General features: G+C 41.5%; 2 protein-coding genes across 3 annotated transcripts in view; one reads left to right on the top strand and one right to left on the bottom strand.

Annotated features, from left to right (window-relative positions):
- LOC120024366 (sorting nexin-3-like) overlaps nucleotides 1–12,913 on the top strand; it is a 40,196-nt gene extending 27,283 nt beyond the window's left edge. The window contains exons 2-4 of the mRNA XM_038968594.1: nucleotides 9,380–9,475; nucleotides 9,605–9,729; nucleotides 12,020–12,913. Of these exons, the coding sequence (XP_038824522.1) occupies nucleotides 9,380–9,475; nucleotides 9,605–9,729; nucleotides 12,020–12,125 (327 nt within the window). The 3' untranslated portion in view covers nucleotides 12,126–12,913. The remainder of the gene's footprint in view (nucleotides 1–9,379; nucleotides 9,476–9,604; nucleotides 9,730–12,019) is intronic.
- A 3,055-nt stretch (nucleotides 12,914–15,968) lies between these two features.
- LOC120024600 (nuclear receptor subfamily 2 group E member 1-like) lies at nucleotides 15,969–26,571 on the bottom strand. Of its 2 annotated transcripts, none has more exons than XM_038968890.1 (9): nucleotides 26,514–26,571; nucleotides 23,758–23,903; nucleotides 22,988–23,075; nucleotides 22,489–22,724; nucleotides 21,950–22,096; nucleotides 21,650–21,746; nucleotides 21,243–21,392; nucleotides 19,732–19,837; nucleotides 15,969–16,131 (listed from the first exon to the last, which is right to left on the bottom strand). In XM_038968890.1, the coding sequence occupies exons 1-9, from the start codon at nucleotides 26,569–26,571 to the stop codon at nucleotides 15,969–15,971; spliced, it is 1,191 nt and encodes a 396-aa protein (XP_038824818.1). The 2 variants fall into 2 exon arrangements, with proteins under 2 accessions (XP_038824818.1, XP_038824819.1); XM_038968891.1 differs by having other exon boundaries at nucleotides 26,547–26,571.
- Between the last annotated feature and the right edge of the window lie 689 nt (nucleotides 26,572–27,260).

The raw sequence follows: 27,260 nt of genomic DNA, 5'->3' as shown, positions 1-27,260 counted from the left end.
ACCTGGCAAGTGATCAAAGTTGTTCACTCGCTCCCTCAAGCTAAAAAGAGGGCCGAGGAGGTAATTTTTGTGAATTGCACTGCCACTTAAGATGGCAATCAAACTGCGTCCTGTTTCGAAGGGGATTCCCCCGAGGGAAACTGGCTAGCACGGTGGTGCTGATTAAAAGCAAGTCTAAGAAGTGGTAGATCTGTTCTATGTGTGCTATTTCTATGCTTTTCGTTTTGCATCTTTAATTTTCGGTTTTGTACACCAGCTTCAAACAGCTGAAAATTTAATATTTTTGATTATGGAAAATATGTTTCACAGCGGTTTAGATGGTGCAATGATTCTCTACATTATACTTCCTTGTTTTGTCACACAAACTGGAATTAGGCAAATTATTATAATTTTTGCAACCAGGAAATGGCGAAGAGATTTCTGCATAGTGCATCTAAAAAAAATAGCAATTGTTATTGTCAAATAACTTTGATTTGTTGTTATGAAAGCCTGCCAAAAGATTGCTCTCTTCTACCTCTCGTTACCGTAAAGGAGAAAAATCCATAATTTTAAAGAGAGAAGGGAGGACCGAGGGGGGAAAAATGGGGGTAGAGAGAACCGAGAGGACAGAAGATGAGAGAAAGGCCTTTGTTTTTCACAGTGAAAAGACTCAAGAGGGGTCTCAAGGGCAAAACACTGACTTATTATAAGAGAGGGAACATTTGAAGAGGCAGGAGCGAGAGGGAGACCATGAGGACCTTCATTCTCCTGCTCATCAATCAGTTTGCCTCTGCTCACACACACATCGCCCCGCATCCATCCATCCAACTAGATAGCAGGCTGTCATGGTCAAAACATTTAGACTCCATGGTTGCTAAAATGGGAAGACGTCTGTCCGTGATAGGGCGTTGTTTTGCCTTCTTGACATCGCAGTTGACCAGACAGGTCCTACAGGCCCTAGTTTGGTCACACCTGGGCTACTGCCCAGCTCTGTGGTCATGTGCGGCAAAGAGGAACATAGATCAGTTGCAATTGGTCCGGAACAAAGCAGCACGTATCGCACTTAGATGTACACAGAGGGCAAGTGTCAGTAACGTGCATGTCAATCTCTCCTGGCTCAAAGTTTAGGCAAGATTGACTGCATCACTGATTTGTGCATGTAAATCTTGGCGGGACAAACTCAACAACAACAAAATGCATGCCAGCAAAGACACTACAACACTAAACAATACATTAATTGCACTATAACGGCGACAAGCGGTGCCCACAAACTGTTAGAGGGCCTACATAAGGCTGTCCCAACAGCAGAGCTTTCTTTCCAGCACAATGGAGTGAATCCTTACCACTGCTACACCTGGCTATCAGCGGAGCCTTGTTTGGCAGCGAAACAATTAATTCAGCCTAGTTTACTGCCTTTTAAAAAAAAACATAGCTGTATGGCTGACATGGCTGACTTGCTTAAGCAAATGTGGTTTCTATTGACAATTGAGATGTACAAACTATGGCATAAGGGAACAGTGAGCGGATAAGAGGCATTTCATAATTTCGATTAAGACATTAATGAGTGAGCGACAACGGACGTAATCAATATAACTATGTGTTCAGCACTTTTGAAATGTACAGCCACAGAATGCAGAGCATGGGCTACTCTTCCTGTATTTTCCCTGTACACCAAGTACAGGATAAATAAAGGGGGCATATAAGTAGACAATGAAACCTCTTTTAGATGACATTTCTCAAAAACAGGTTATAGGCTACATGTGCAGCACCACCGAGTCAGAACATTAACTTTAGGTGAAATTAAGAGGTGAAAATAGACAAAATTATTAGGGTGAGGCACATGGGCTACTAACAGCTTACTACACAACATTAAAACATGCTGTTTTAATTGCTATATTGTATTTACTTCGCCACCATGGCCTATTTATTGCCTTTACCTCCCTTATCTCACCTCATTTGCTCACATTGTATATAGACTTATTTTTCTACTGTATTATTGACTGTATGTTTGTTTTACTCCATGTGTAACTCTGTGTTATGTGTCGAACTGCTTTGCTTTATCTTGGCCAGGTCGCAGTTGTAAATGAGAACTTGTTCTCAACTTTCCTACCTGGTTAAATAAAGGTGAAATAAATCATATAAAAACATACACTTAGCATTACTTTCTTAGCTACAGTATACATATCTCCCTTGCATATTACATAATTTATGCAGCAGCATACAAGACATTTTTGGACTCACCTTGGCTTGTGATGTGCTCACTTAAACATGAAGGTGGTCCTTTGTGGGCAAATTTTGTCATCAAAGTCATCTGACTCCATTGAATAGCAGGCTACTGGTTGCTTTGCAATGCTTGCAGTAAACCACTGATTCCTTCCAAAAGACTCATTGTTGAATTTGCGATTTCCAATTTGTGTAATCTTTATGTCCAATGGCCGATTTTAACGTTTTATCTATCATTTATCTTCATATGACAAGGATTTGCCAGTAGATGGTCAACTTGATTCATGATGATGACTGCTAGCTAAGACTTTGAAAGTAAGATGTTGACATGATCAGTCCAATCAAAGCTACTGTACATATAATGTGATTTTACATAATTGTATCTGTGGCCAATGACCTTGAGCCTTCTTGGAAGGGCACTTGTAATTTAACTATGGCAGGACCCAAAGGGCTGAAATTTTGGATTTCTACCCTTACTAAGGACTTCAACTTGGTGATGACGTAGTGTCCCCATGAGTGACAGAACACTGAGCCAATCACAGCGCAATGGTCCTATTTTTTGCTGGCTACTCAACTCAATTATCTTGGCAAAGGAGAAATGCTCACTAACAGGGATGTAAACAAATTTGTTCACAAAATTTGAGAGAAATAAGCTTTGTGTGCACATGGAAAATGTCTGGGATCTTTTATTTCAGCTCATAAAACATGGAACCGACACTTTACATGTTGCATTTTATATTTTTGTTCAGTATAGTTCAGTCCTTGACTAATCATTTTCTGTACTATGTATTATTTCATGTGGAGCACGGGAAGAGTAGCTGCTGCTTTTGCAGCAGCTAATGAGGATCCTAATAAATACCAAATCCCAATATCAACTGCTCAATGGTTCTGCTCTTGTGACCTTCTGTGATTCTCATCCATCTATGGGGACATTTAATTTTTTTCCTCCCGGCTGTGTATTGTTGCTGGAATGGCCGACGGATGCTGGTTTCTTGTCAGGTGAAGAGCTTTGGCATTGTGTTCTAATGTGCTGCAGTTCGCTTCAGTGAAACATTTCATGAAATTTACATTCCAGTGCTCTTTAAACAGCAACTTACATTTCTTTAGAGTCCGGTCACCACATCCACTGTCTACTCTCTCTCTATCTCTAAGATCATCCAAAGTGCATCAGAGCTTGGTGAGCAGTATGCTAACTTTTTTTTATTCTTCAGTCCTCAATATGTATTTTTTAATAGCCATTCCCCAGAGAGGCCATGAGCAGATGCGCTCCCACATTTTTCTGCATGTTTAAAAAAAAAATAGATAGATTTGGAGTTAGACAAACTTAGTTTTTTGGGATGGACATATACAGGATGATATCCTAAACAACATAATCTTCACTCCAAACCTACAACCTGATTTTGGATGGAATTACTTGGAATGCTTCCTACACTCAAGGATTATTATTCCCAAACTATACAGTCGTGGCCAAAAGTTTTGAGAATGACACAAATATTAATTTCCACAAAGTTTGCTGCTTCAGTGTCTTTAGATATTTTTGTCAGATGTTACTATGGAATACTGAAGTATAATTACAAGCATTTCATAAGTGTCAAAGGCTTTTATTGACAATTACATGAAGTTGATGCAAGAGTCAATATTTTCAGTGTTGACCCTTCTTTTTCAAGACCTTTGCAATCTGCCCTGGCATGCTGTCAATTAACTTCTGGGCCACATCCTGACTGATGGCAGCCCATTCTTGCAAAATCAATGCTTGGAGTTTGTCAGAATTTGTGTGGTTTTGTTTGTCCACCCGCCTCTTGAGGATTGACCACAAGTTCTCAATGGGATTAAGGTCTGGGGAGTTTCCTGGCCATTGACCCAACATATCTGTTTTGTTCCCAGAGCCACTTAGTTATCACGTTTGCCTTATGGCAAGGTGCTCCATCATGCTGGAAAAGGCATTGTTTGTCACCAAACTGTTCCTGGATGGTTGGGAGAAGTTGCCCTATTCATGGCTGTGTTCTTAGTCAAAATTGTGAGTGAGCCCACTCCCTTGTCTGAGAAGCAACCTGACACATGAATGGTCTCAGGATGCTTTACTGTTGGCATGACACAGGTCTGATGGTAGCGCTCACCTTGTCTTCTCCAGACAAGCTTTTTTCCGGATGCCCCAAACAATCGGAAAGGGGATTCATCAGAGAAAATGACTTTACCCCAGTCCTCAGCAGTCCAATCCCTTGCAGTCCAATCCCTGTACCTTTTGCAGAATATCAGTCTGTCCCTGATGTTTTTCCTGGAGAGAAGTGGCTTCTTTGCTGCCCTTCTTGACACCAGGCCATCCTCCAAAAGTCTTCGCCTCACTGTGCATGCAGATCCACTCACACCTACCTGCTGCCATTCCTGAGCAAGCTCTGTACTGGTGGTGCCCCGATCCCGCAGCTGAATCAACTTTAGGAGACGGTCCTGGCTCTTGCTGGACTTTCTTGGGCGCCCTGAAGCCTTCTTCACCACAATTGAACCGCTCTCCTTGAAGATCCGATAAATGGTTGATTTAGGTGCAATCTTACTGGCAGCAATATCCTTGCCTGTGAAGCCCTTTTTGTGCAAAGCAATGATGATGGCACATGTTTCCTTGCAGGTAATTGACAGACATGATTGACAGAGGAAGAACAATGATTCCAAGCACCACCCTCCTTTTGAAGCTTCCAGTCTGTTATTCGAACTCAATCAGCATGACAGAGTGATCTCCAGCCTTGTCCTCGTCAACACTCACACCTGTGTTAACGAGAGAATCACTGACATGATGTCAGCCGGTCCTTTTGTGACGGGGCTGAAATGCTGTGGAATATTTTTTTTGGGGGGGGTGTTCAGTTCATTTGCATGGCAAAGAGGGACTTTGCAATTAGTTGCAATTCATCTGATCACTCTTCATAACATTCTGGAGTATATGCAAATTGCCATCATACAAACTAAGGCAGCAGACTTTGTGAAAATTAATATTTGTGTCATTCTCAAAGCTTTTGGCAACAACTGTACATCAAATGCTCTGGCAAACAAGCAGAGACCTGAAAACCCCTTCCAATCTGGAGCTGAGTGAGTAATACTTAGTCTGAAGCAAAATACATTACAATTATATATTTTACTTAATAAGGACTGAATGCTCAGGCTACCAAGCTTTGCTAGGACAAAGAGATACCTCTCGCTTCACACGTCAGTGCTAATTGAAGTTGTGTCGAAGCCTTTTGAGCCCAACAAATGGCAGGCTACCTCCACCCAGATCCAGAGGCCTTGAAGCCCCCTCCTGCTGTTCAAAGACCATCCACTGGCATTTTCTACAAGAAATCTGCCTCCAGACATAAAAGCTTCTCCCAAGTGGGTGACACCTACTCCCATTGCCTGCTGCACTGCTGCTTGGATTCCACCTGGCGATCTGTTCACCGTCTGCCCTGGCCTGTCTCCCCCTGTCTGGTAGGGGTAGACCGTGACATCCCCCCCTCCCCCCTCTCTCTCTCCCGAGCTTTCGCTCGCCTCCAGCACACAGGCACTGTTGGGGCGAGTGACTCTGAACTTCCAATGGCTAGCCCCAAGTCGTTTATATATTTTTTAAAAGTATTGTGTGGTGGTTAAGGAAGAGTGTTTTGAATACTGATGTTAACCTTTCTGGTTATAACCTTTTTCGGCAAGAAAAGGTGGGGGAGTGGCAATCTTTACCAAGGATCACCTTCAGTGCTCGGTTATCTCCACCAAGTCTGTCCCCAAACAATTTGATTTGCTTGTTTTAAGCATTCAACTTTCAAATAGCTGTTTGTTGACAGTTGCAGGGTGCTATCGTCCTCCATCAGCACCAGCCTGTACCCTACCTGCCCTAAGCTCTCTCCTGGCCCCTTACACCAAGTCTGAATTTGTCCTGCTTGGTGACCTAAACTGGGACATGCTTAAACCACCTGACCAAGTCCTAAATCAATGGGACTCCCTAAATCTTTCTCAGATTATTACTAATCCCACAAAGTATGACTCCAAACACCCAGAAAAGACTACTCTTCTTGATGTTATCCTCACAAATAATCCTGATAGGTATCAGTCTGGTGTTTTCTGTAATGACCTTAGTGATCACTGTTTTACAACCTGTGTTTGTAATGGCTGCTCAGTAAAACGACCTGTCCTGATTTGTTATAGACGCTTGCTAAAAAACTTTAATGAGCTCTGTCGAAGACGCTTGGACATTCTTTTTTTATATTTTCAGTGGTATTGTTAACAAACACGCCCCCAAAAAGAAAATTAAAATTAAAAACAGGTTTAGCCCCTGGTTTGACCGTGATCTTACTCCACCTCAAGAATTGCATTTGGCAAAAGGCTCGGCACACGCATACTCAGGCTGACTGGCTCTTGTTCAGGCAATTTAGAAATAAGTGCACTCAGGCTATCCGGAAGGCCAAAGTTAGTTACTTTAAGGAACACCCTCTCTCTGTGGGTCTAACCCCAAGAAGTTCTGGAAAATGGTTCAAGACCTGAAGAATAAACCCTCCTTCACAGCTGCCCATGTCCCTTAAAGTTGACGATGTGGTGGTTACTGACAAGAGGCACATGGCTGAGCTCTTTAATCACCACTTAAGTCAGGATTCCTATTTGACTCAGCCATGCCTCCTTGCCCGCCCAACATTTTCGATCTCCCACCCCTTTTAATGCGACTATCCCCAATGCTTCTCCCTCTTTTTCCCCTGCCCCGCTACAAAGTTTCTCCCTGCATGCAGTCACTGAGTCCGAGGAGCTCCTGAAACTTGGCCCCAAAAAACATCTGGGTCATATGGTTTAAACCCTTTCTTCTTTAATTAAGGTTGCTGCCCCTATCATCGCCAAGCCGATCTCCGACCTTTTTAACCTGTCTCCTTTCTGGGGAGGTTGCCATTGCTTGCAGGGCAGCCATGGTTCGTCCTTTATTTAAAGGGGGAGATCAAGCTGCTCCAACTGTTATAGGCTTATTTTTATTTTGCCCTCTTCATCAAAAGTGTTGGAAAAACATACAATAATCAACTGACTGCCTTTCTTGATCTCTATAGTATTCTCTCGGGTATGCAATCTGGTCTCCGCGCAGGTTATGGGTGTGTGATTTTATGCTACTGCTACTCTCTGTTCATCATATATGCATAGTCACTTTAGTCACTTTAACCATATCTACATGTACATACTATCTCAATCAGCCTGACTAAACGGTGTCTGTATGTAGCCTCGCTACTTTTATAGCCTCGCTACTGTATATAGCTTGTCTTTTTACTGTTGTTTTTATTTCTTTACCTACGTATTGTTCACCTAATACCTTTTTTGCACTATTGGTTAGAGCCTGTAAGTAAGCATTTCACTGTAAGGTCTACACCTGTTGTATTCAGCGCACGTGACAAATAAGCTTTGATTTGATTTGTCACTGCAACCTTAAAGGTCCTCAATGATGTCACCATTGCCCTTGATTCTATGCAATGTTGTGCTGCTATTTTTACTTACTTGGCCAAAGCTTTTGACACAGTAGACCATTCCATTCTTGTGGGCCGGCTAAGGAGTATTGGTGTCTCGGAGGGGTCTTTGGGCTGGTTTGCTAACTACCTCTCTCAAAGAGTGCAGTGTTTAAAGTCAGAAAATCTGCTGTCTCAGCCACTGCCTGTCACCAAGGGGGTACCCCAAGGCTCAATCCTATGCCCCACGCTCTTCTCAATTTACAACAACATGGCTCAGGCAGTAGGAAGCTCTCTCATCCATTTATATGCAGATGATACAGTCTTATACTCAGCTGACCCCTCCCCGGATTTTGTGTTAAATGCTCTACAACATAGCTTTCTTAGTGTCCAACAAGCTTTCTCTACCCTTAACCTTGTTCTGAACACCTCCAAAACAAAGGTCATGTGGTTTCGTAAGAAGAATGCCCCTTTCCTCACAGGTGTGATTACTACCTCTGATGGTTTAGAGCTTGAGGTAGTCACTCCCAAGTACTTGAATGAGGTATGGCTAGACAGTACACTGTTTTTCTCTCAGCACATGTCAAAGCTGCAGGCTAAAGTTAAATCTAGACATGATTTCCTCTATCGTAATCACTCCTCTTTCACCCCAGCTGCCAAACTAACCCTGATTCAGATGACCATCCTACCCATGCTAGATTACGGAGACATAATTTATAGATCAGCAGGTAAGGGTGCTCTCGAGCGGCTAGATGTTCTTTACCATTCGGCCATCAGATTTGCCACCAATGCTCCTTATAGGACACATCACTGCACTCTATACTCCTCTGTAAACTGGTCATCACTGTATACCCGTCGCAAGACCCACTGGTTGATGCTTATTTATAAAACCCTCTTAGGTCTCACTCCCCCCCCATCTGAGATATCTACTGCAGCCCTCATCCTCCACATACAACACCCGTTCTGCCAGTCACATTCTGTTAAAGGTCCCCAAAGCACACACATCCCTGGGTCGCTCCTCTTTTCAGTTCGCTGCAGCTAGCGACTGGAACGAGCTGCAACAAACACTCAAACTGGACAGTTTTATCTCAATCTCTTCATCCAAAGACTCAATCATGGACACTCTTACTGACAGTTGTGGCTGCTTTGTGTGCTGTATTGTTGTCTCTGCCTTCTTGCCCTTTGTGCTGTTGTGCTGTGCCCAATAATGTGTGTACCATGTTTTGTGTTGCTACCATGCTGTGTTGTCATGTGTTGCTGCCTTGCTGTGTTGTTGTGTTAGGTCTCTCTTTATGTAGTATTGTGTTGTCTCTCTTGTCGTGATGTGTGTTTTGTCTTAATGAGCTTTGCTATGGCAGTGAGCGACCCTGAAGCAACGGAGCCAACCGCCAAGACCTAATGTGTTGTCATTTTCTTTCTAATAAATGGTTAAAAGTAATACGTGGTGTTTTTCTGTCTGAACTACTCATTGGTGGTGGATTGATAGATGGTACCATACAGTGTGCTGTGAGACCGAGTGAAAAAGCTTTATAAATGTTTAGTATCAATACATTTTATCACTGACTTATACTTGAATCAATCTACAATGTAGCCAACTTTCCACTCGATAAGATCGTGGTTTAGTTCAAGTGTTCTTTTATACTCGAACTCTTTATACTCGAAGTCTTTATTTGACCCTACAATTTATGCTACCCTGATACAGTATGTTAGCTCTGGTTCCCCTAAGTCTGATTTCTCTCTCTGTGTTTCAGACCAACCTGCCCATCTTCAAGTTGAAGGAGTCTCGTGTGCGGAGACGGTACAGCGACTTTCAGTGGCTCAGAGGGGAGCTGGAGAGAGACAGCAAGGTGAGCCCTCTGGGGCTGTACAAGTCTCAATACACATTACACAGGAATAATCTAATCAAACCTGAGAGATAAAGACAACAATATAACTGATACAAGATTTTAACTTGTTAACATGTGTGTCCCTCTCAGGTGGTGGTACCCCCTCTCCCAGGGAAGGCTCTGTTCAGACAGCTGCCGTTCCGAGGGGACGATGGGATATTTGACGATTCTTTCATCGAGGAGCGGAGAGCTGGGCTGGAGCAGTTCCTCAACAAGTGAGTCTACACAGACAAGATCCTCTGCTTCCTAGAGCCAGGATGTTGTGTTTGGTTGCGATATTACTACTTTTTGATTGATGTCAGGCGTGTGTGTTTGTTAAGCATTTCATTTGCAGCCACTCTTAGCTCAATCTTAACCTTAGGAGCCTATGAAGCACTTAACATAAATCTGATTTTCTCTCGTCTTTCTTGGTGTCGTTAACAGACTGAATACATACAGCAGGACGTCTACTCCTTCGTTCTCCTTCATAATTGCCTAGTAAAGGAACAAGAAAAGCCAAAGAGGCCTCAAGTGCATCCCTTAGTACTTATTTTTGTCCTACATTAGTTTTATTTTATATGTGTAATTTATGATAATTGAGTCTCAAATTACAGTGAACGGTTCCTCGACGGGTGGTGTGTGCACCCCTGCTTATTTTTTTACCCAAGGTGTTCTCACTCCCACGTGGAGAACAATAAAAGTTACAGTGGGACTGTTATTGTTTGCTTTGATTGCAGACTTGGCTATTATCTTTGTTTCATGTGCAAATTATACCTGTTAGAATATTAAGTATGCCTAAAGACTACGGTGAGAAGAGAAAAAAATCCGTAAATATTTTTTTCCCCGAAAGAGCGAAGAATGTGTTGGTAATTAAGATTTTTTCCCCCCTCGAATTAAACGCTACTGTTGATCATGGCATTGTTCGGACTTAATAGCTGCACAGCGGAGTGGAGTTGGTTCGCTCTGCTGTTATGAACTGTGATTGAGTGTATTGTGGAGAGGAAAACCATTTACCTAGAGGTAAACATGGTTATCATTTCTAAACAACCCAGCAGAGGAGGAGAGAACAGCACAGTGAAGTTTAAAGGGAAGTTTGCAGGCCATATTGTTCAAAAACAAAAGGTGAGAATATAGTCGGAGTTAGGATGGAGGAGTGCGATCAGGGGCCAGCTGATTTACAGTTTTAATTCAACCCCATAAAACATATAAATGCCCGTTTTGATTGAGTCATGGAGTGTCGGGAGGGGGGCTCAACTTGCTCATCTAATGGGAAATGGAAGCCTCCTCAAATCCTCCACAATGTTCTTGTTGTACATGAACCCTTTGGGTCATGCTTGCCCTTCAGAAATATTTCCCTTTTAATAATGTAGGATGATGAAAGTACGTCTGTAATGGGAAATTGGTCTGTTAAGAGGAAGTATATTATTTTTGGTCTCAGGTGCCCTTTCACTTTTTTTGCTCTCTTTTCTCCTTTGCGTTCCCCCTCCATCTTTCTCTTCTTTCTTTATTTCTTCTCTTTTGCTTCAATCTCCCCATCCCTCTCCCTGACCTTGATGGTAATTATGAGCAGGTTTCCAGAATCCTTTCCTCTTCATCAAATTCTCTGCCTCCTGCTTCAGATGTAACATGGGGACTTTATGAATTTAAAGATAGGTCAGTGGTCTTCTAAATTGGATCTAACCTAACAATTTGGACACTGAAAAAATGGCAAACAAACCTGATGAAAATGTGGGCATATTTTGCTTAACTTTTGACGACACTTTTCACAGTACTTTAATGCTGTCCAATTATGGTCAATCTCTCTCGTGGCACTCTCTCATGGAAACCTTATGTTCCACATAGCGGGCCTGGCCGTGCTACTGCTCCAGTTTCAACTGTTCTGCCTGCGGCTATGGAACCCTGACCTGTTCACCGGACGTGCTACCTGTCCCAGACCTGCTGTTTTCAACTCTCTAGAGACAGCAGGAGCGGTAGAGATACTCTGAATGATCGGCTATGAAAAGCCAACTGACATTTACTCCTGAGGTGCTGACATGTTGCACCCTCGACATCCACTGTGATTATTATTATTTGACCCTGCTGGTCATCTATGAACATCTTGGCCATGTTCTGTTATAATCTCCACCCGGCACAGCCAGAAGAGGACTGGCCACCCCTCATAGCCTGGTTCCTCTCTAGGTTTCTTCCTAGGTTCTGGCCTTTCTAGGGAGTTTTTCCTAGCCGCCGTGCTTCTACACCTGCATTGCTTGCTGTTTGGGGTTTTAGGCTGGGTTTCTGTTCAGCACTTTGAGATATCAGCTGATGTAAGAAGGGCTTTATAAATACATTTGATTTGATAGGAACGAAGAGGATTAAGTAAGGGTGTCGTTATAGTAAAGAATGTATTTTGAGATTTCTTTCCAGGAAGAAAAATGTGTACAATGTGTTCTTTGTTACCATGTATTTTGTGGCCATGTCAGACAGACTAACAACAACATGTATTCATAACCACTTGTAACCTTTGTCTCTCCCTATTTTGTGTTTCAGAGTGGCTGGTCACCCCTTGGCCCAGAACGAGCGCTGTCTGCACATGTTTCTACAGGACGAGTCTGTGGACAAGACCTATACCCCCTCCAAAATACGACAAGCCTAAGAGAAGCGGGCCACCACGCGGCCCAGCCCCGGGCCACTCTCGGCCCTGGTCTATACTCGGCCAGACCCCGCTCCACAACCCAAAGCTCTCTGTACTGCTAACGGTCCTGCTCTGCTCCGACCACAAACACTATGATCTTTCTTTCTTTCTTTTGTTTGCAATCACTTTCTTTCTTTCTTTGTCTTTTATCTCTGTGTTGATTAGTGATCTCATGTAGTGCTCGTTTTCAACTCTCGATTGGATCAAACTAGGAAATGGTCTACATGTAATAACTGTGGTGAAAATAATATATCATTGTTTTTGTTGTCTCAATGCCACTACCTTGAGTATTTTACAGTATGTTATCTATATTTATCAGTGAGGTATGTCTTGGATATTTTCATTTTTAAAGAAATATAAAAAATACCTTTCCATGTATGCAAACCTCATGTTAAAACCCCATACATTACACACTGTTGTTTTTACTCAACGTCCAATCGGAATGATTGTCCTCACCACCATAAATGTGACTTGGCACACTTTGTCCCTGACTCTGAAAATCACCCTTTGTGGATGGTCCATCACTTCCATGAACTGAAGCATGTGTGTGTCTGTGTACTACCAGCCAGCAATTGCACTGTTAGTTAGCCTGTAAATTATTTTATAATGACGAAAAAATGCACCAGAGAGGGGAACCACACAGCATTTCTACCAACAGATCATGTGTTTATGAAATGTGCATACTGCTGTGCCATTTTGTTTATTTAGAAAATTTTCCAATAAAATAGGTCAAACACTCATATGCATGAGGTGATGTTGTCATGTTTTTCCTGAGTAAAGATTTCAGTGATAGACACACACTTTGGTCCATGCTGCTTCTGATATACAGCGGTTAGAACCACCTGTCAATGGCAACCACATTCATTGGATTGAACGACATTAATGTTTTTAATTGTGCTTGGTTTTTTCAATCATTATTCTAAATATGAAACGCAATTAAAGGTAAAGCCCTTGATTCATCAGAAAATACTTGAAACCCCTGTGAAAATGTAGTGCATCTGGGGCATTGCATTGGCCATGGCTCAATGTGTACTTTACTAGCTTTAAAACCCATGGCATTTGTTCTCACTGGAATTTCAGGGTAACGTACCCTTCACTCTGGGTCACGCTCAAGTGATTTTGGATTCCAAAACTGCCTTGTACAGTGCTTTTACTTTTTCCACATTGTTATTTGACGACATGAATTTTAAATGGATTAAATTGAGATTTTGTGTCACTGATCTACACAATATACTCCATAATGTCAAAGTGAAATTTTGTTGGTTGAAAATGTGATAAATTAATACAAAATTAAAGACTGAAATGTCTTGAGTCAATAAGTATTCAACCATTTTGTTATGGCAAGCCTAAAGTTCTGGAGTAAAAATCTGTTTAACAAATAGCATAAGTTGCATGGATTCATTCTGTGTTCAATAATAGGGGTTAACCTGATTTTTGAATTACTACCCCATCTCTGTACCCCACACATACAACTATCTGTAAAGTCCCTCAATCGAGTAGTGAATTTCAAGCACAGATTCAACCACAAAGACCAGAGGTTTTTCAATGCCTTGAAAAGGACACCGATTGGTAGATATGTAAAAAAATATATTAAAAAATAATAGAAAATTCAGATGCTGAATATCCATTAGACTATGGTGAAGTTATTATTTAGGCTTTGGATGATGTAATATACACCCAGCCACTACAAAGATACAGGCATCCTTCCTAACTCGGTTGCCGGAGAGGAAGGAAACTGCTCAGGGATTTCACAATGTGGCCAATGGTGATTTTAAAATAGTTAAGAGTTTAATGGTTGTGATATGAGAAAACTGAGGATGGATCAACATTGTAGTTACTCCACAATACTAACCTAAATGACAGAGTGAAAAGAAGGAAACCTGTACATAGTAAAAAATATTTCAAAACATGTATCCTGTTTACAGCAAGGCGCGTAAGTATTACTGCAAAAGATATGGCAAAGAAATTAACTTTTTGTCCTGAATACATAGCATTATGTCTGGGGCAAATTCAATCACAGAGTACCACTCTTAATGTTTTCCAGCACAGTGGAGGTTGCATCATGGGTATAATTGTCACTGGCAAGGACTAGGGAGGTTTTTTTGTAGCACAATAAAATGTGGAATAAGTCAAGGGTTATGAATACTTTCTGAAGGCACACAATTTGGGACACCCATATTTCAATATCATTTATTCTTCTAATATATTTCAGTACAACTCTCACAAGAATAAAACTCCCACTTTGTACAACAGAGAAAAATATTTACAGCCAACAACAAAATCCACAAATCCAAGTGCTGAATGTTTTTTTCCAGTGTTAGTGTTTAACTTCACAAAGTAGGCCTAATCATTTTAATACTTCCCCACACAATGACACACAAACAGGCGACATTTCTTTCACTCAGCCTTGAACACTGAAACCTGCACATACCAAAAGTCGTTTTATTTCTCAATTATCGGGTAGCGTTTGTCAAGTCCTTCTGCCTGTCAATCCTCTCTTGTATGGGATCATCACACGAGCTCCTGGAGGACAGTCAGCGTTCTCCTACCTTGAGGAGGTGGCCACTCCACTTCATGCAGGCAGTTGTGACGCTTCACACCCTTTGATTTCAGCATTGGGCAAGGGGGCAACGACCCTATAGCACATCTGACCGTGGATCGTGCTGTGAATCATCTTTTTTGGTTTCTTCCATTCGATCAGATTGAACATTGCAATAAAAGATTGAAAGGGCATTGGTCGTAAAGCTTATTGGTCTTAGAGACACTCAAAAACATCTATTTTAAAAGGTTCATCAATTGCGCACAGGTGGCTCATTTCAACTAAAGATTTTCCTTATTTTGTGTAAACCAGAAATTGCACTATTTAGCAAAATTGTAACAATCTTAAATTGTCTAGACAATTCTATTATTATACTGAACAAAAAAATAAATGCAACATGCAATAATTTCAATGATATTACTGAGTTGTAGCTCATATACAGAAATCAGTCAATTTAAATACTTTTCACATGACTGTGCAGGACCGCAGCCATGGGTGGACCGCAGCCAATCAGAATGAGTTTTTCCCCACAAAAGGGCTTTATTACAGACAGAAATACTCCTCAGTTTCATCAGCTGTCTGAGTGGCTGGTCTCAGACAGGTAATGAAGCCGGAAACGGAGGTCATTGGCTGGCATGGTTACATGTGGACTGCAGTTGTGAAGCTGGTTGGATGTACTGCCAAATTCTCTAAAACGACGTTGGTATGGTAGAGAAATTAACACTAAATTGTCTGGCAACAGCTCTGGTGGACATTCCTGCAGTCAGCATGCCAATTGCAGGCTCCATCAAAACTTGAGACATCTGTGGCATCTGTGACAAAACTGCACATTTTAGAGTGTTTTTTTGTTGTTTTCCCCAGCACAAGGTGCAGCTGTGTAATGAACATGCTGTTTAATCAGCTTCTTGATATGCCACACCATTCATGTGGGTGGATTAATTTGTCAAAGGAGAAATGCTCACTGACAGGGATGTAAACAAAATGTGCACCAAATTTGAGAGAAATACGCTTTTTGAGCGTAAGGAAAAATTCGGGGATCTTTTATTTCAGCTCATGAAACATGGGACCAATGCTTTACATGTTCCGTTTATATTTTTGTTCAGTATACATCCTCAAAACGTAAGCCTAACCCAAAGATTGGTAAAATCGAGGTTTTTATGTTCTTCAAGTTCAATTTGCCACGTGCTCATTAGAATGTTTGTGTCTGTGAGCCTTAACAGACACTCTTGGTTAGTGCGCGTAATGTTGATATGGCGGAAATAAACTCATATATCGCTTGATTTGTACATGTCAGAGAGGAGCCTTGTGATGGGCACGTTCCCGATGGTCTTCTTGAAAAAGACTTCTTCTATGGTGGATGGGCTGACTGACCGCAGAGCTGGTAGAAGTAGGAGCAGCTTCCCAAAGCGGCAGGGCTGAGTTGGATATCTGCAAATAACAAAAAAGATGCAGAGATTTAGGGTGTCCACCCACTCTGCCCAGAGTGACCAAAAAAGTGCTTTGGTGATAAAATGTCACTTCCCTATGTTTTAAAATGCAACCAAACTATGATTATTCATGTTCTGAATTGTTCAGTGTGTTCTTTCTCTAACGTATCATTAACATTATATCCAAAAAGTCAGATTTGGTAACGTAATACATCTGATAATAAGCACCAAGCTCTGTTGACATAGAGCTGCAGATTTCTCGAACTACTTTTGAGGATTTATATTTTGTGGTGGTCATCTTCAAAGTTGTTTCCACAGGTTGCAAAAAGCTAAATTAGTATGACACGAGCTGAATTAAATGTAAAAGGCTTTGAAAAGAAAAAGCTTGGTATAGTGCTCCTTGAGAAATCTTCGAATAAGAACAGGAATTTCGAATAAATATGAAAAGTGCATACTAAAATATTTAAATAGTTTATGTCATGTCTCAAAATCGATATCCGTCTTACCTCTCTCTCTATTGTTTAATGTCCTGCGGATTCGAGAAGAAAGATGACGAGAACACAGAATCAAGCCTAGGTGAGATGATGCAATTTTCCTGTTTTTTTACAACTTTTTTTCTCTGGTCATTGATTTAGTCACCCTAATTCTGGCCTTCCTGCAAGTGGAACATGGGTTTTCTTCGAAGATTATCTACACAATTAACACATTATTTTACCCATTGGACAAAATATGCTTTTTTGATTAGACACTGAATTATTTCATCATCTTTAAATTTCATTTGAGACTTTTGAGTAATTGCACAGTGACTCCCTCAACATTTTGTGCTTGTAACTGTTTATATGAATTGAACAAGTACCCAGCAAACAGGGGATGTCCTAAGGACATTAGGCGACGTTCCCATTAGCTCCCTTTTAGGGTTTCGGCGAAACGTTATCCCACTGACGTTCTTAGATCATTCGGGGAACATTAAAACATGATTGGGACCGTAAAAGGATGTTCATTACAGGTCCCGGTTTGGTCGCAGTATAACGTTATAATAAGGTATTTTGATGTCCACTAGCGACCATTACAAATAGGTTCCTATTAGATTATGACATTACGTTATGCTCGGGACATGTAATGACCGCAATGGGAAGTTTCAGACAGGTCCTGGTTTGCTACCGACAGAACGTTACGATAAAGTATTTTCATGACCATTAGGGAATGTCCCTTTTGGCTCTGACAGGACGTTCTCCTTATGACGACCACAAAGGGATGTTTCATACAGGTCCTTGTTTTCTCACGTTAGGACGCTGTCATGGTCCAAGAGGGCTCTGTCTAGTTCCCAGTACGTTCCGGGGATGTCATCAAGGACGTTTTTAGGACGTTCTCATAGAGCTGGCGAATATGGACAAAAAGTTATACATTATGTATGCAAAATTATGTGGACACCCCTTCAAATTAGTGGATTTGGCTATTCCAGCTACACCCATTGCTGACAGGTGTATAAAAAAAAATCGAGCACACAGCCATGCAATCTCCAAAGACAAACATTGGCAGTAGAATGGCTTTACTGAAGACGTCAGTGACTTTCAATGTGGTGCTGTCATAGGATGCCACCTTTCTGCCCTGCTAGAGCTGCCCCGGTCAACTGTAAGTGCTGTTATTGTGAAGTGGAAACATCTAGGAGCAACAGCGGCTCAGCCGCGAAGTGGTAGGACACAAGCTCACAGAACGGGACCACTGAGTGCTACGCGTAAAAATCATCTGTCCTCACTTGTAGCACTCACTACTAAGTTCCAAACTGCCTGTGGAAGCAACATCAGCACAATAACTGTTTGTCAGGAGCTTCATGAAATGGTTCCCATGTTCGAGCAGCCTCACACAAGCCTAAGGCACAATGCAGGCGTTTCTATCTCAATATCAAATAATTTCTGGGTAACAATTAAGTACTGACTGGGATTGTTTTCGATTAAAATTGTCAAAAAGAAACAAAATAGCTTCTTAGCAAAGAGAAATGACTCAAGCAATAACTTTGCTAGGACTGTCTGGGAGTGGTCTGAGTGGGGAGGGGAAAACTGAATACTAGCTGTTATTGGTTTATTACCTAAATTTATGTCACCAGGCAGGCCTAAACTCCATTCCACCAAAACAGGCTGAAATTTCAGACGTTCTTTTCAAACCATTCTTACACTACAAGGGCATCATCATCATTTTACAATTTCACAGTATTATTCCAACCTCATAGTGTGGAAATATATATTAAACACAGGTAAATCACGTTTTTGACTGCACTGGGACAAAGTATGGCAGTAACCCAACTATAAAAGGCTGCTCCCTTCCGGCTGCTGCTGACAACAATAAATGTACTGATAGATTCATCAACTACATGGCTATTTAGCAACAATATCATATTTAGAGATGGCAATCTAGCTAATTTGTTGTGAAGTCCCACATCCTCAGGGGGTGTCGCATAGGCCTATAGATTAGGCCAATATGCAAAATAAAAAGATGGCTATCTAGCAACAAAATCATATTTAGAGGTAGCAATCTTGCACACGCACTCTTAGAAAAAAGGGTTCCTTAAAGAAAAGTGTTATATCGTTTTCTTCACATAAGGAACCTCTAAAAGTTCCATATAGAACTCTTGAATCAAATAAAATATGTTATTAGTCACATGATTCAAAAGGTGTAGGTAGCCCTTACCGCGAAACGCTTACTTACAAACCCTTAAACCAACAATGCAGTTCAAGAAATAGAATGAAGAAAATATTTAGGAAATAAACTAAAGTGAAAAAAATATATATATATCTTAAAGTTACACAAGAAAAGTACATAACAATAACAAGGCTATGTACAGGGGGTACTAGGCTGCTTGATGTGGTCAATGCAAAAGTTGCGCTACTCTCTGCGGGCGCATCGTTTCAAAACCATATTAGCCTACATACTGGGATGGAACGTGCTGTCATTTGTTCAATATTGAGAGTTGAGAAATAATACTCACATAAAGCTTAGGCTCTCCTCTCTTTATCAAAGTTGCTTTACAAACCGTGTTTCCCCCACAATTGCAATGTTGAAATGTTGTGCAATCATCGTATGCTTGCGCTTATCAGAATGTATATTTCCCTCTACTTTGTGCGCACAGGGGGCGAAAGGGAGCGAAAGCTGGCAGCGAAATAGGGACAGGGCATATACTTTCATTCCATGGATTTTAATAATACACATTACTGTTGACCAAATAATGGTTTTACAACCAAAAAAATCAGCGTATATATCCACAAACCTCCACAGGACAATGATACAACGTCCAGAGAACAACCCTGGGGACGTCCCCGGAACAAACCAGAAACTAGACTAAACCTTCACAGGACCATGGCACAATGTCCAGATGACTTTAGGCAACCATTTCGTGACGTTCTGGGGATGGCCTAACGATTAATTTTGTTTGCAGGGTAACCTATCTAGCTGCATATTAGCCTATTGTAGATTCAGTAAATATGGCTATATTGGCCACCTGTGTGCCAAGCATTTTGGTAAATGGAACACACAGCTGAATTGAACAAGAGCATATCTGTTTCGACAAAAATATCTAGCAACTGTTTGTTTTTATCAAATGTCTCACCTGGTGTGTATGTAACTGTTTAGGGTGAGCTGTGCCTCGTCCTGGAGTGCAGCAATGGCACTGGCGTTGCGGAAACTCCTCAACTCCGACCCGTCATGCGTTGGCACTGCTTGACGGGAAAAGGCATAAACAGCATGGTTACTGACTGCCATTATATTCACGCTGCACCTGACAAATGCATTGCTTTCAATGGAAATGTTCATACATGAAAAAATACTTCAGACATCTGCAATTGTAATGTTAAAAAAACATGTTATTTGGCTTTTATGTCCTTGACTATTCGATTAAAAAAATACAAAATATCTGAACTATTGGTGACCTTGCAGGGTTGGGGTCAATTCCATTTAAATTCCAATCAATTCAGAATGTACACCAAATTCCAATTCCAAATGTTCATAATTGAAAAGCATTGAAGATAATTGGAATTTGAATTTCAGTGTACTTCCTGAATTGACTGGAATTCAAAAAATCGTGTAGGCACGGGTGGGCCTGGATGGGCCCAGGCCAACCCAGTGGGGAGCCAGGCCCACCGAATCAGAAAAAAAGGGGGGGGGGGGGGGGTGAAATGCTCTCTACTTGCCAGGGTTCCAAACGGGACATTATTTGCCTTTTTACCTAAACATGCAAACATCATTAAATATAATTCTTATCATCATTATTCACGATTCAGTCAGGATTATCCGCAATCACACATTAATAACATAGACGTGTTTAGAAACATATTATTTTCTTATTTACAATAAACGTGACTCCAAAATGACACAATATATTATTTACCATTCATTTGTAATGGGCCCAAAATAATCTGAAACGCAACCAAAACAAACAGCAAATGCATCCAACAAATTGGTAGAGTCACAAGCTTGATGTAGTCATTGCGTGCTATGAATATGTGACCAAATACTTCACTTTTTACTACTTTAAAACAACACTTTTGGTCCCATAAAATAGTGGGACTATGTACAAAAAGTGCTGTAATTTCTAAACGGTTCACCCAATATGGATGAAAATACCCTCAAATCAAAGCTGCACTTTAACATCAGATTCATTGTATCATTTCAAATCCAAAGTGCCCGAGTACAGAGCCAATACAACACAAAATGTGTCACTCTCCCAATACTTTTGGAGCTCACTGTAAATCAGTGCTTCTTTTGCGATATGCCCCATTCCACTGACTATTTAATTTGTTCATTTGGCAAACAAGACAGCTCATAGTCCAGTTTCTTTATCACAGTCAACACAAATATATTTGAGCTTTAATGAGCTTTAAAAATGCTAAACTTTATCTCAGCCTAATGGCAAAATGTGTACAACAGCATGAGATTAGCTATAAAGCTGCACATTGTTATATTTGCCCCATGGCAAAATGTGTAGAATTGCTGTCCCCCACTAACGAATATCTGACTATTTTACTGAAATTAAATTACATTGACCCCAACGCTGCCTTCTTATGACTTTAGTGAGGATAATTTCATTTAAAATAAATGTTGAGTACCCCCTCTTCAACTCACCAGCTTTAAACGTGACGATGCACTTCAAACAGGCGAACTCAGTTGCGTCCAGACGCAGCTGTCTGAAGCAGGTAACGACCTCTTGCAGGGTTTGTATTTCTGAGATTATTTTATTCATCCGCTGGGACTCTGTGTTGTCTGTATTCATACCTTCATTGGGAGGGGGGGGGGCAACAATAACGATATTTGCTACGAAACAACGAAACATATGCAGAAACATTTACAAAGTTATGTTACATTGTACTGAGGATAATGTGAATATTTCGAAAAACAGAAAAGGAATGCAAAATCTGTCTCCATTTTCGTTCTGAAAATTGAAACGAAAATAATCTAAACGAAACATAACGATAGTAAGTAGCCTAAGTACAATAAGTAGAGTTAACCTGTTGATCATATAGGTTACATACCGGAAACAGCGAGCAGGGTGTTGGAGTCCACCGGAATGGCCCACTGCGCTATGCCCAGAACAAACAGTTCCCTCCAGGCTTCCTCCAGGAGGATCAGCTGCAAAACGGATTACAAACCTCAGTCAGCCCCCATGAGCATGGCTAATATACGTTTAAGAAAATATAGATAGGGATGTATGCTTTGCACACAGTCATATTATTCGATTAACGGATTTAGGCCTATGGAATTGCAACTTTTCTTTTTGGAAAAGGATAGCTTAATAAAGTCGCTATTTGGATATACTGAATATAGTGGCTTACCTGGTCAGGTAAGGCGAGCGTGGAGAAGGCGGGCACGCTCTTGGCCCACTTGATGCTCATGAACAGCAGGCGCGCGGCTGACTCACACACCGACTCAGTGGCAACCTCATAGAGGTACATGGGCGTGCCGCTGACCTCGTGAGGGTACTGCAATTCAAGAGGTCAATAAACAAATAGCGCCTGTGGGTGCTATTTGAATAAGAAATAAATAATGTGTTATAGGACTAATAAATAACATGCTGATGTATACTGCACGTTGGTGACAAATAGTCCTATGTGTGTATCTCATAAAAACTCTAAGCACCAACACTAGACTAAGATGTAGGCAATAAACTCATGTTGCCTGCGTTGGATTTAGGTGAAAACATGAATGACAGATTGTGTCCCTCGAAGCTGCTGAATCAGGACCGGAATATCAACTTCTAAACCGCTTAAATGTAGAGAAGATAAATAACTTTGCAACGTGCACGGCCTCGTTGACTCATTGCCCACATAGCGCTGCTCCGTGAGTGAAGAGCGAGCGGAGGACAGAGGCTTACCTTCGGGGTGGGCTGGGCCAGTCCCACGATGGCCTGCCTCTCCGGCGTGCAGGCTACTGTGCTCATCTCCAAGTTATGTGGCTCCAGTTGTGTGACCGTAGTGAAAAAAGGTGGCCCCGGTAGGCTCGAGCCCGGGAAGTGGGTCGATGAACCGTTCACCTCTTTGTGCCCCCGGAAATATAGGGCGACCTGCTTGCGTATGGTGGACGTCCTGGGACCCCTCTCGTGCTGAACCGCTAAGAAATGGAGAGCAGGGACAAGACTCTTTAGTAAAATAATGGTCTGTGAATGCCTTATTTTTAAAAAAGTTTTTATTTTGTTCGAAGATTGGTAAGGTAAAAGGCTTAGCCTCTCATGCGAACTTTATGAACACGTCCACTGTTTACCTAGCTCTCAGCTGATTCCGTTAAATACAGTTTTCCATCAGATTTGGCCACCCTAAACCGAAATGTCATAGCGGGCGTATAGCCAAAATAATTATTTAATTAAGCATGTGTACCATCTTTATTCATGTTCACTTCGAGACACTTTTTCAAGCGACACGCTCGGCATTGGTTTCTGTGCGTTTTGTCCACGGGGCATCCTCCCTATGATGGAAAAGAGAGAGAGAGGGAAAGAGAGAGACAGAGAGCGAGAGGGAGGGAGGAGGAAGCGAGAGAGAGAGAGAGAGAGAGAGAGAGAGAGAGAGAGAGAGAGAGAGAGAGAGAGAGAGAGAGAGAGAGAGAGAGAGAGAGAGAGAGAGAGAGAGAGAGAGAGAGAGAGAGAGAGAGAGAGAGAGAGAGAGAGAGAGAAAATCACAAGAAAATTAACACGTTGTTTGAGGGAAGAGAAAATCTACAGGTGAAGGATGTGTTATTATCATAGCTATTGACTCGATCCCCCGCGGCTCAGCAGCGGTCTTATCCCCGAGGATAAGTAGGGTTATCCCGCCCACTGCTGGCTAAATCCTCGGGTTAGTGTCATTACATTAGATTGGATTACACCTGGTAAATTAAAGCAGGACTGTGTTTAACGCCAGTCAATGGCCCTGGTAGGTGATGCAATTAGGCCTTGCCGTGCCCTGCATCGCCGGGCCCTCTCAGAGACACATCTCAGGGGAGATTTAACCCTGCAGACTCAAGGCTGACCAATAACGTAAGACGCGTAAAAATGTGCAGTGTGTGCGCCAAAACTACAGGTCATATTTGCATACATTTAGGATAAAGTCACCGCCTGAATTGAAAATAGATTTACCATGAAATTGAGAAACACTGTAGTTAGGCCTATTACCTGACAGCCTGATTTACAGACGTATGTTCTGTTTCTGCGGATGCTCCTCTTGAAGAAGCCAGAGCAGCCGTCACACGCATACACGCCATAGTGTTTCCCAGAGCTCCGGTCCCCACACACTTTACACGGGATATCCAAGATACGACCTGTATAAAAAATAAATACAAATTCATTAATTCATCTTTATTACTTTTGATAGTTAATGTACTTTGTGCCTCAAAATCAAGAATCAGAAAGGTGTTTTACGCGTCATCAAAGGCTTGGAAGAGCACCCATCAGAATAAATGCTGTATTCAAACTCATGCACTGTACCCCCTCCACCTCATCACCCCCTCCCTCCCTTTTAATGAGGGACGACAAAACAAAATACACAACGTGACAATGGGCAGCGTCCCGTGCCTTAATAGGTCGCCCGGCCATGGGCATGTACACGCGCGCGTATCTTGTGAGTTCGTGGGAAGCGTCATATCTGAGGTCTCTAAAGACAATGCCCGGGGGCACACAATAGAGACATTAGGGAAAGTGTTAACTTAATGATTTTCCCCATTGAAGCTCGTCTGACTGCCCCGATCTCGACAAGCTGCCAACTCCCCCTCATAATGGGAATCGACAGCTGCTTTATCCCGCAGGTCTATAGGCCTGCGGATTAGGGAGTGAGACAGCACAGAGAATAATGCGCACCAACTCGTTTCACCAACTCAAATGAAGTGTATGTAAATTGACCCGGGAGTAAATGAAACAAAATTGATTTCTATAAAGATTTGTATTCAAATCTATTTGAAAGAATTATATTTGTATGTATATGAGGGAGTATTTTTATGGCGGGATACGCCGGCTATGTAATTACACTGACGTTTTGCCACCTGCTCATTGATTCACCAGTGACCATGAAAAAGGATAGCATGGGAATTCGGATACAACCCCATAACGACAGAGCAGCAAAAACAATCGACTTCGGCGAGGAGTTGGGACTTCAATACACCAATTATACAAAGGGTCTCAAGAGTGGTTGTCTATTAGGCTACATTTCTATATCACGGGGTTAAGGATTAAAAAATACAGTATACATCTAAAATATTTAGAAAAAATATTTGATGCCATGGCTACAACAAAAACAAATAAATAGGCGTAAACGAAGTGACTCAAACTATTCGTTAAAAAATAATGACTGTATAACCTTTAAAACAATTAATACAAGTTGACAATAGCCTAATTGCGGATCTGAAACTATTATAGGCCTAGAAGTAGGCCTAGGCTTAGAAGTAGGCCTATATAACGAATGAATCCAATATAACAATGTTTTCCTCACTGAACAATTATAATTAGGCCTACGCACTAATAAAGGGCAGAATTAATATAATGCTGTTGGAGGAAAATAAAATAAAATGAGCTTGATTTTGGTGTGAGTGGGAACACGTCTTAACTTCTCTCCATGGGGGTCCCAGTCGTCGCCATTGTGTGCCGTAATTGCTTAAAAATATATGGCATATTCCATTACCTTGATTACCATCAGTCCCAAAACCTGCTGAAAGACGTTCGTTTTACTGACTGAGCGAAAGATTTTTGTGACCAGCCATAATGTGTGCAATGAACTTGGAGGAAAGCAATAGGCAAAAATAATGATTGTGATGTTGATGTAAATTATTCTAATTAAAAAGCTATAATAAAGTGAATAATTGTAGATTAGGCTACTGCCTGAGATTTGCCAAGGCCTAAATAGCAACCAACCAGGCATTGGTGAAACGAATAATAACCTATGCGTTTTAGGCATATTTGGTTTGGACGTGCATTCAGTTTAGCAACACTTTATGTAAGAATAAAAATACATGGAAGCTAGTACAGAATATATAATATATGGCTAATTGTTGTCTCATTATTCCAGTTATTTGCACACACATTCTGTATTTCAACGCACGCATGCACGCACACACACACACACACACACACACACACACACACACACACACACACACACACACACACACACACACACACACACACACACACACACACACACACACACACACACACACACACACACACACACACACACACACACACAAATAGACATCATCACGACTAAGTTGTTTATCAATAACTGGGCTAGCATGCAATGCTGGCACATTGGCCCATTGTCCTACCTCGATAACCCTCACTATAGACTTTCGAAGTGCAGGACTTTAAATTGGAAACAGCAAGAAACTGTAGCCTATAGTTTGTGTTCTTATTCAGCCTCGTGTAGGCCTAGATAGTATGTGTCTTTCGCACACTATTTCAGGAACATTCTAACCCTAACCCCTTTTACATGTTTTACCTCTATTCCTTCTCTCACCTCCTCAGTCTTGTAACTCACTGTACTTTTCCATGAGATACTAATGCTATAATAATCAACAACAAATAACTAGAATTAAACAGGTAATTCATCAGCGCATTATCTTGTACAGTGCTCAATGAGTCATATTTGTGGGGAGTATGCCTAGGCTACCATTCTCAGATTGGAACATTTAAAAAAAGCAATTTTATGTAATAACAAAATTGACTTCATCATTTAAGTTATAAAACGGGTTAGCAGATGTAGCCTACAGTAACTCCAAGGGTAAACGCAAATTGTCGCTGACTTTATTTCAGAATGTTTCAACGCTTTTCACATAATATCCTATTACTTTTCGATTAATACATGTTTGAACTAATACAATTATAAATACATGAATACCTAATTATATGTGAAGGACAAATAGGAACTGTAGCCTACTTACTTGACTTAACACTCAGAATATCCAAACACCCACTTGTTGAACAGGTGGGTTTGCTCATCATGTACAGTGTCGTTGTACACTGTTTTATATTTTAACAATCAAAATCCACTGTCGGTGCAAAAGTAACAGCTGAAGAATATCAAAAAATGAAATATAGCCTACAGTTTTCCTTAAAACAATTCGATTTCTGTAATGTCGCCCAACTTGATATTTTCCAAGGATGACCAAATTCTAGTTACCAAGATGGATTTTGGAGTATTTGCAAATCCTGGACGTTGAGTCACACAAGGTCCAGGCAGTGTGGACAGTAGCGCGAAAACCGGATAGAGATCCGTCTACAAGCGGCGAGTGGCAACAGCTCCACCGTTGCTCGGAACTCAACACCGCGCACAAAGTTGTTTAGAGAACTGCCGGATCGGCGCTCGGACGGACTACCCAGCGAGTCCAGTCTAAACCAACAAAAAACAAGGCTCTTCTTAACTGTAATATTTACGAGAAGTGTCAGAAAAGGCGGAGGGTGGAGAACTCCGCTTGCTTCACCCACTTAGCTTTTCCATGCTTTCTACTCCCAACTTCTGTGTGCCAGCATGACGTCACCCGGCTCACAGGGACTCGCAAGGAGGCAAGTGAAGTGGGAAAGAAAACACTGGGCTGTATAGATGCGACTATCGGTGAATTAATATTAAGGGGTGTTGTACGTCGCTATTGAATGATTCTCTCTATGTCTTACCATTCTTTCTGACTGCT

This window comes from Salvelinus namaycush, chromosome 29, assembly GCF_016432855.1.
Source record: "Salvelinus namaycush isolate Seneca chromosome 29, SaNama_1.0, whole genome shotgun sequence".
In the NCBI taxonomy this organism is placed as follows: domain Eukaryota; kingdom Metazoa; phylum Chordata; class Actinopteri; order Salmoniformes; family Salmonidae; genus Salvelinus; species Salvelinus namaycush.
This window is presented reverse-complemented; position numbering and strand designations above follow the sequence as displayed.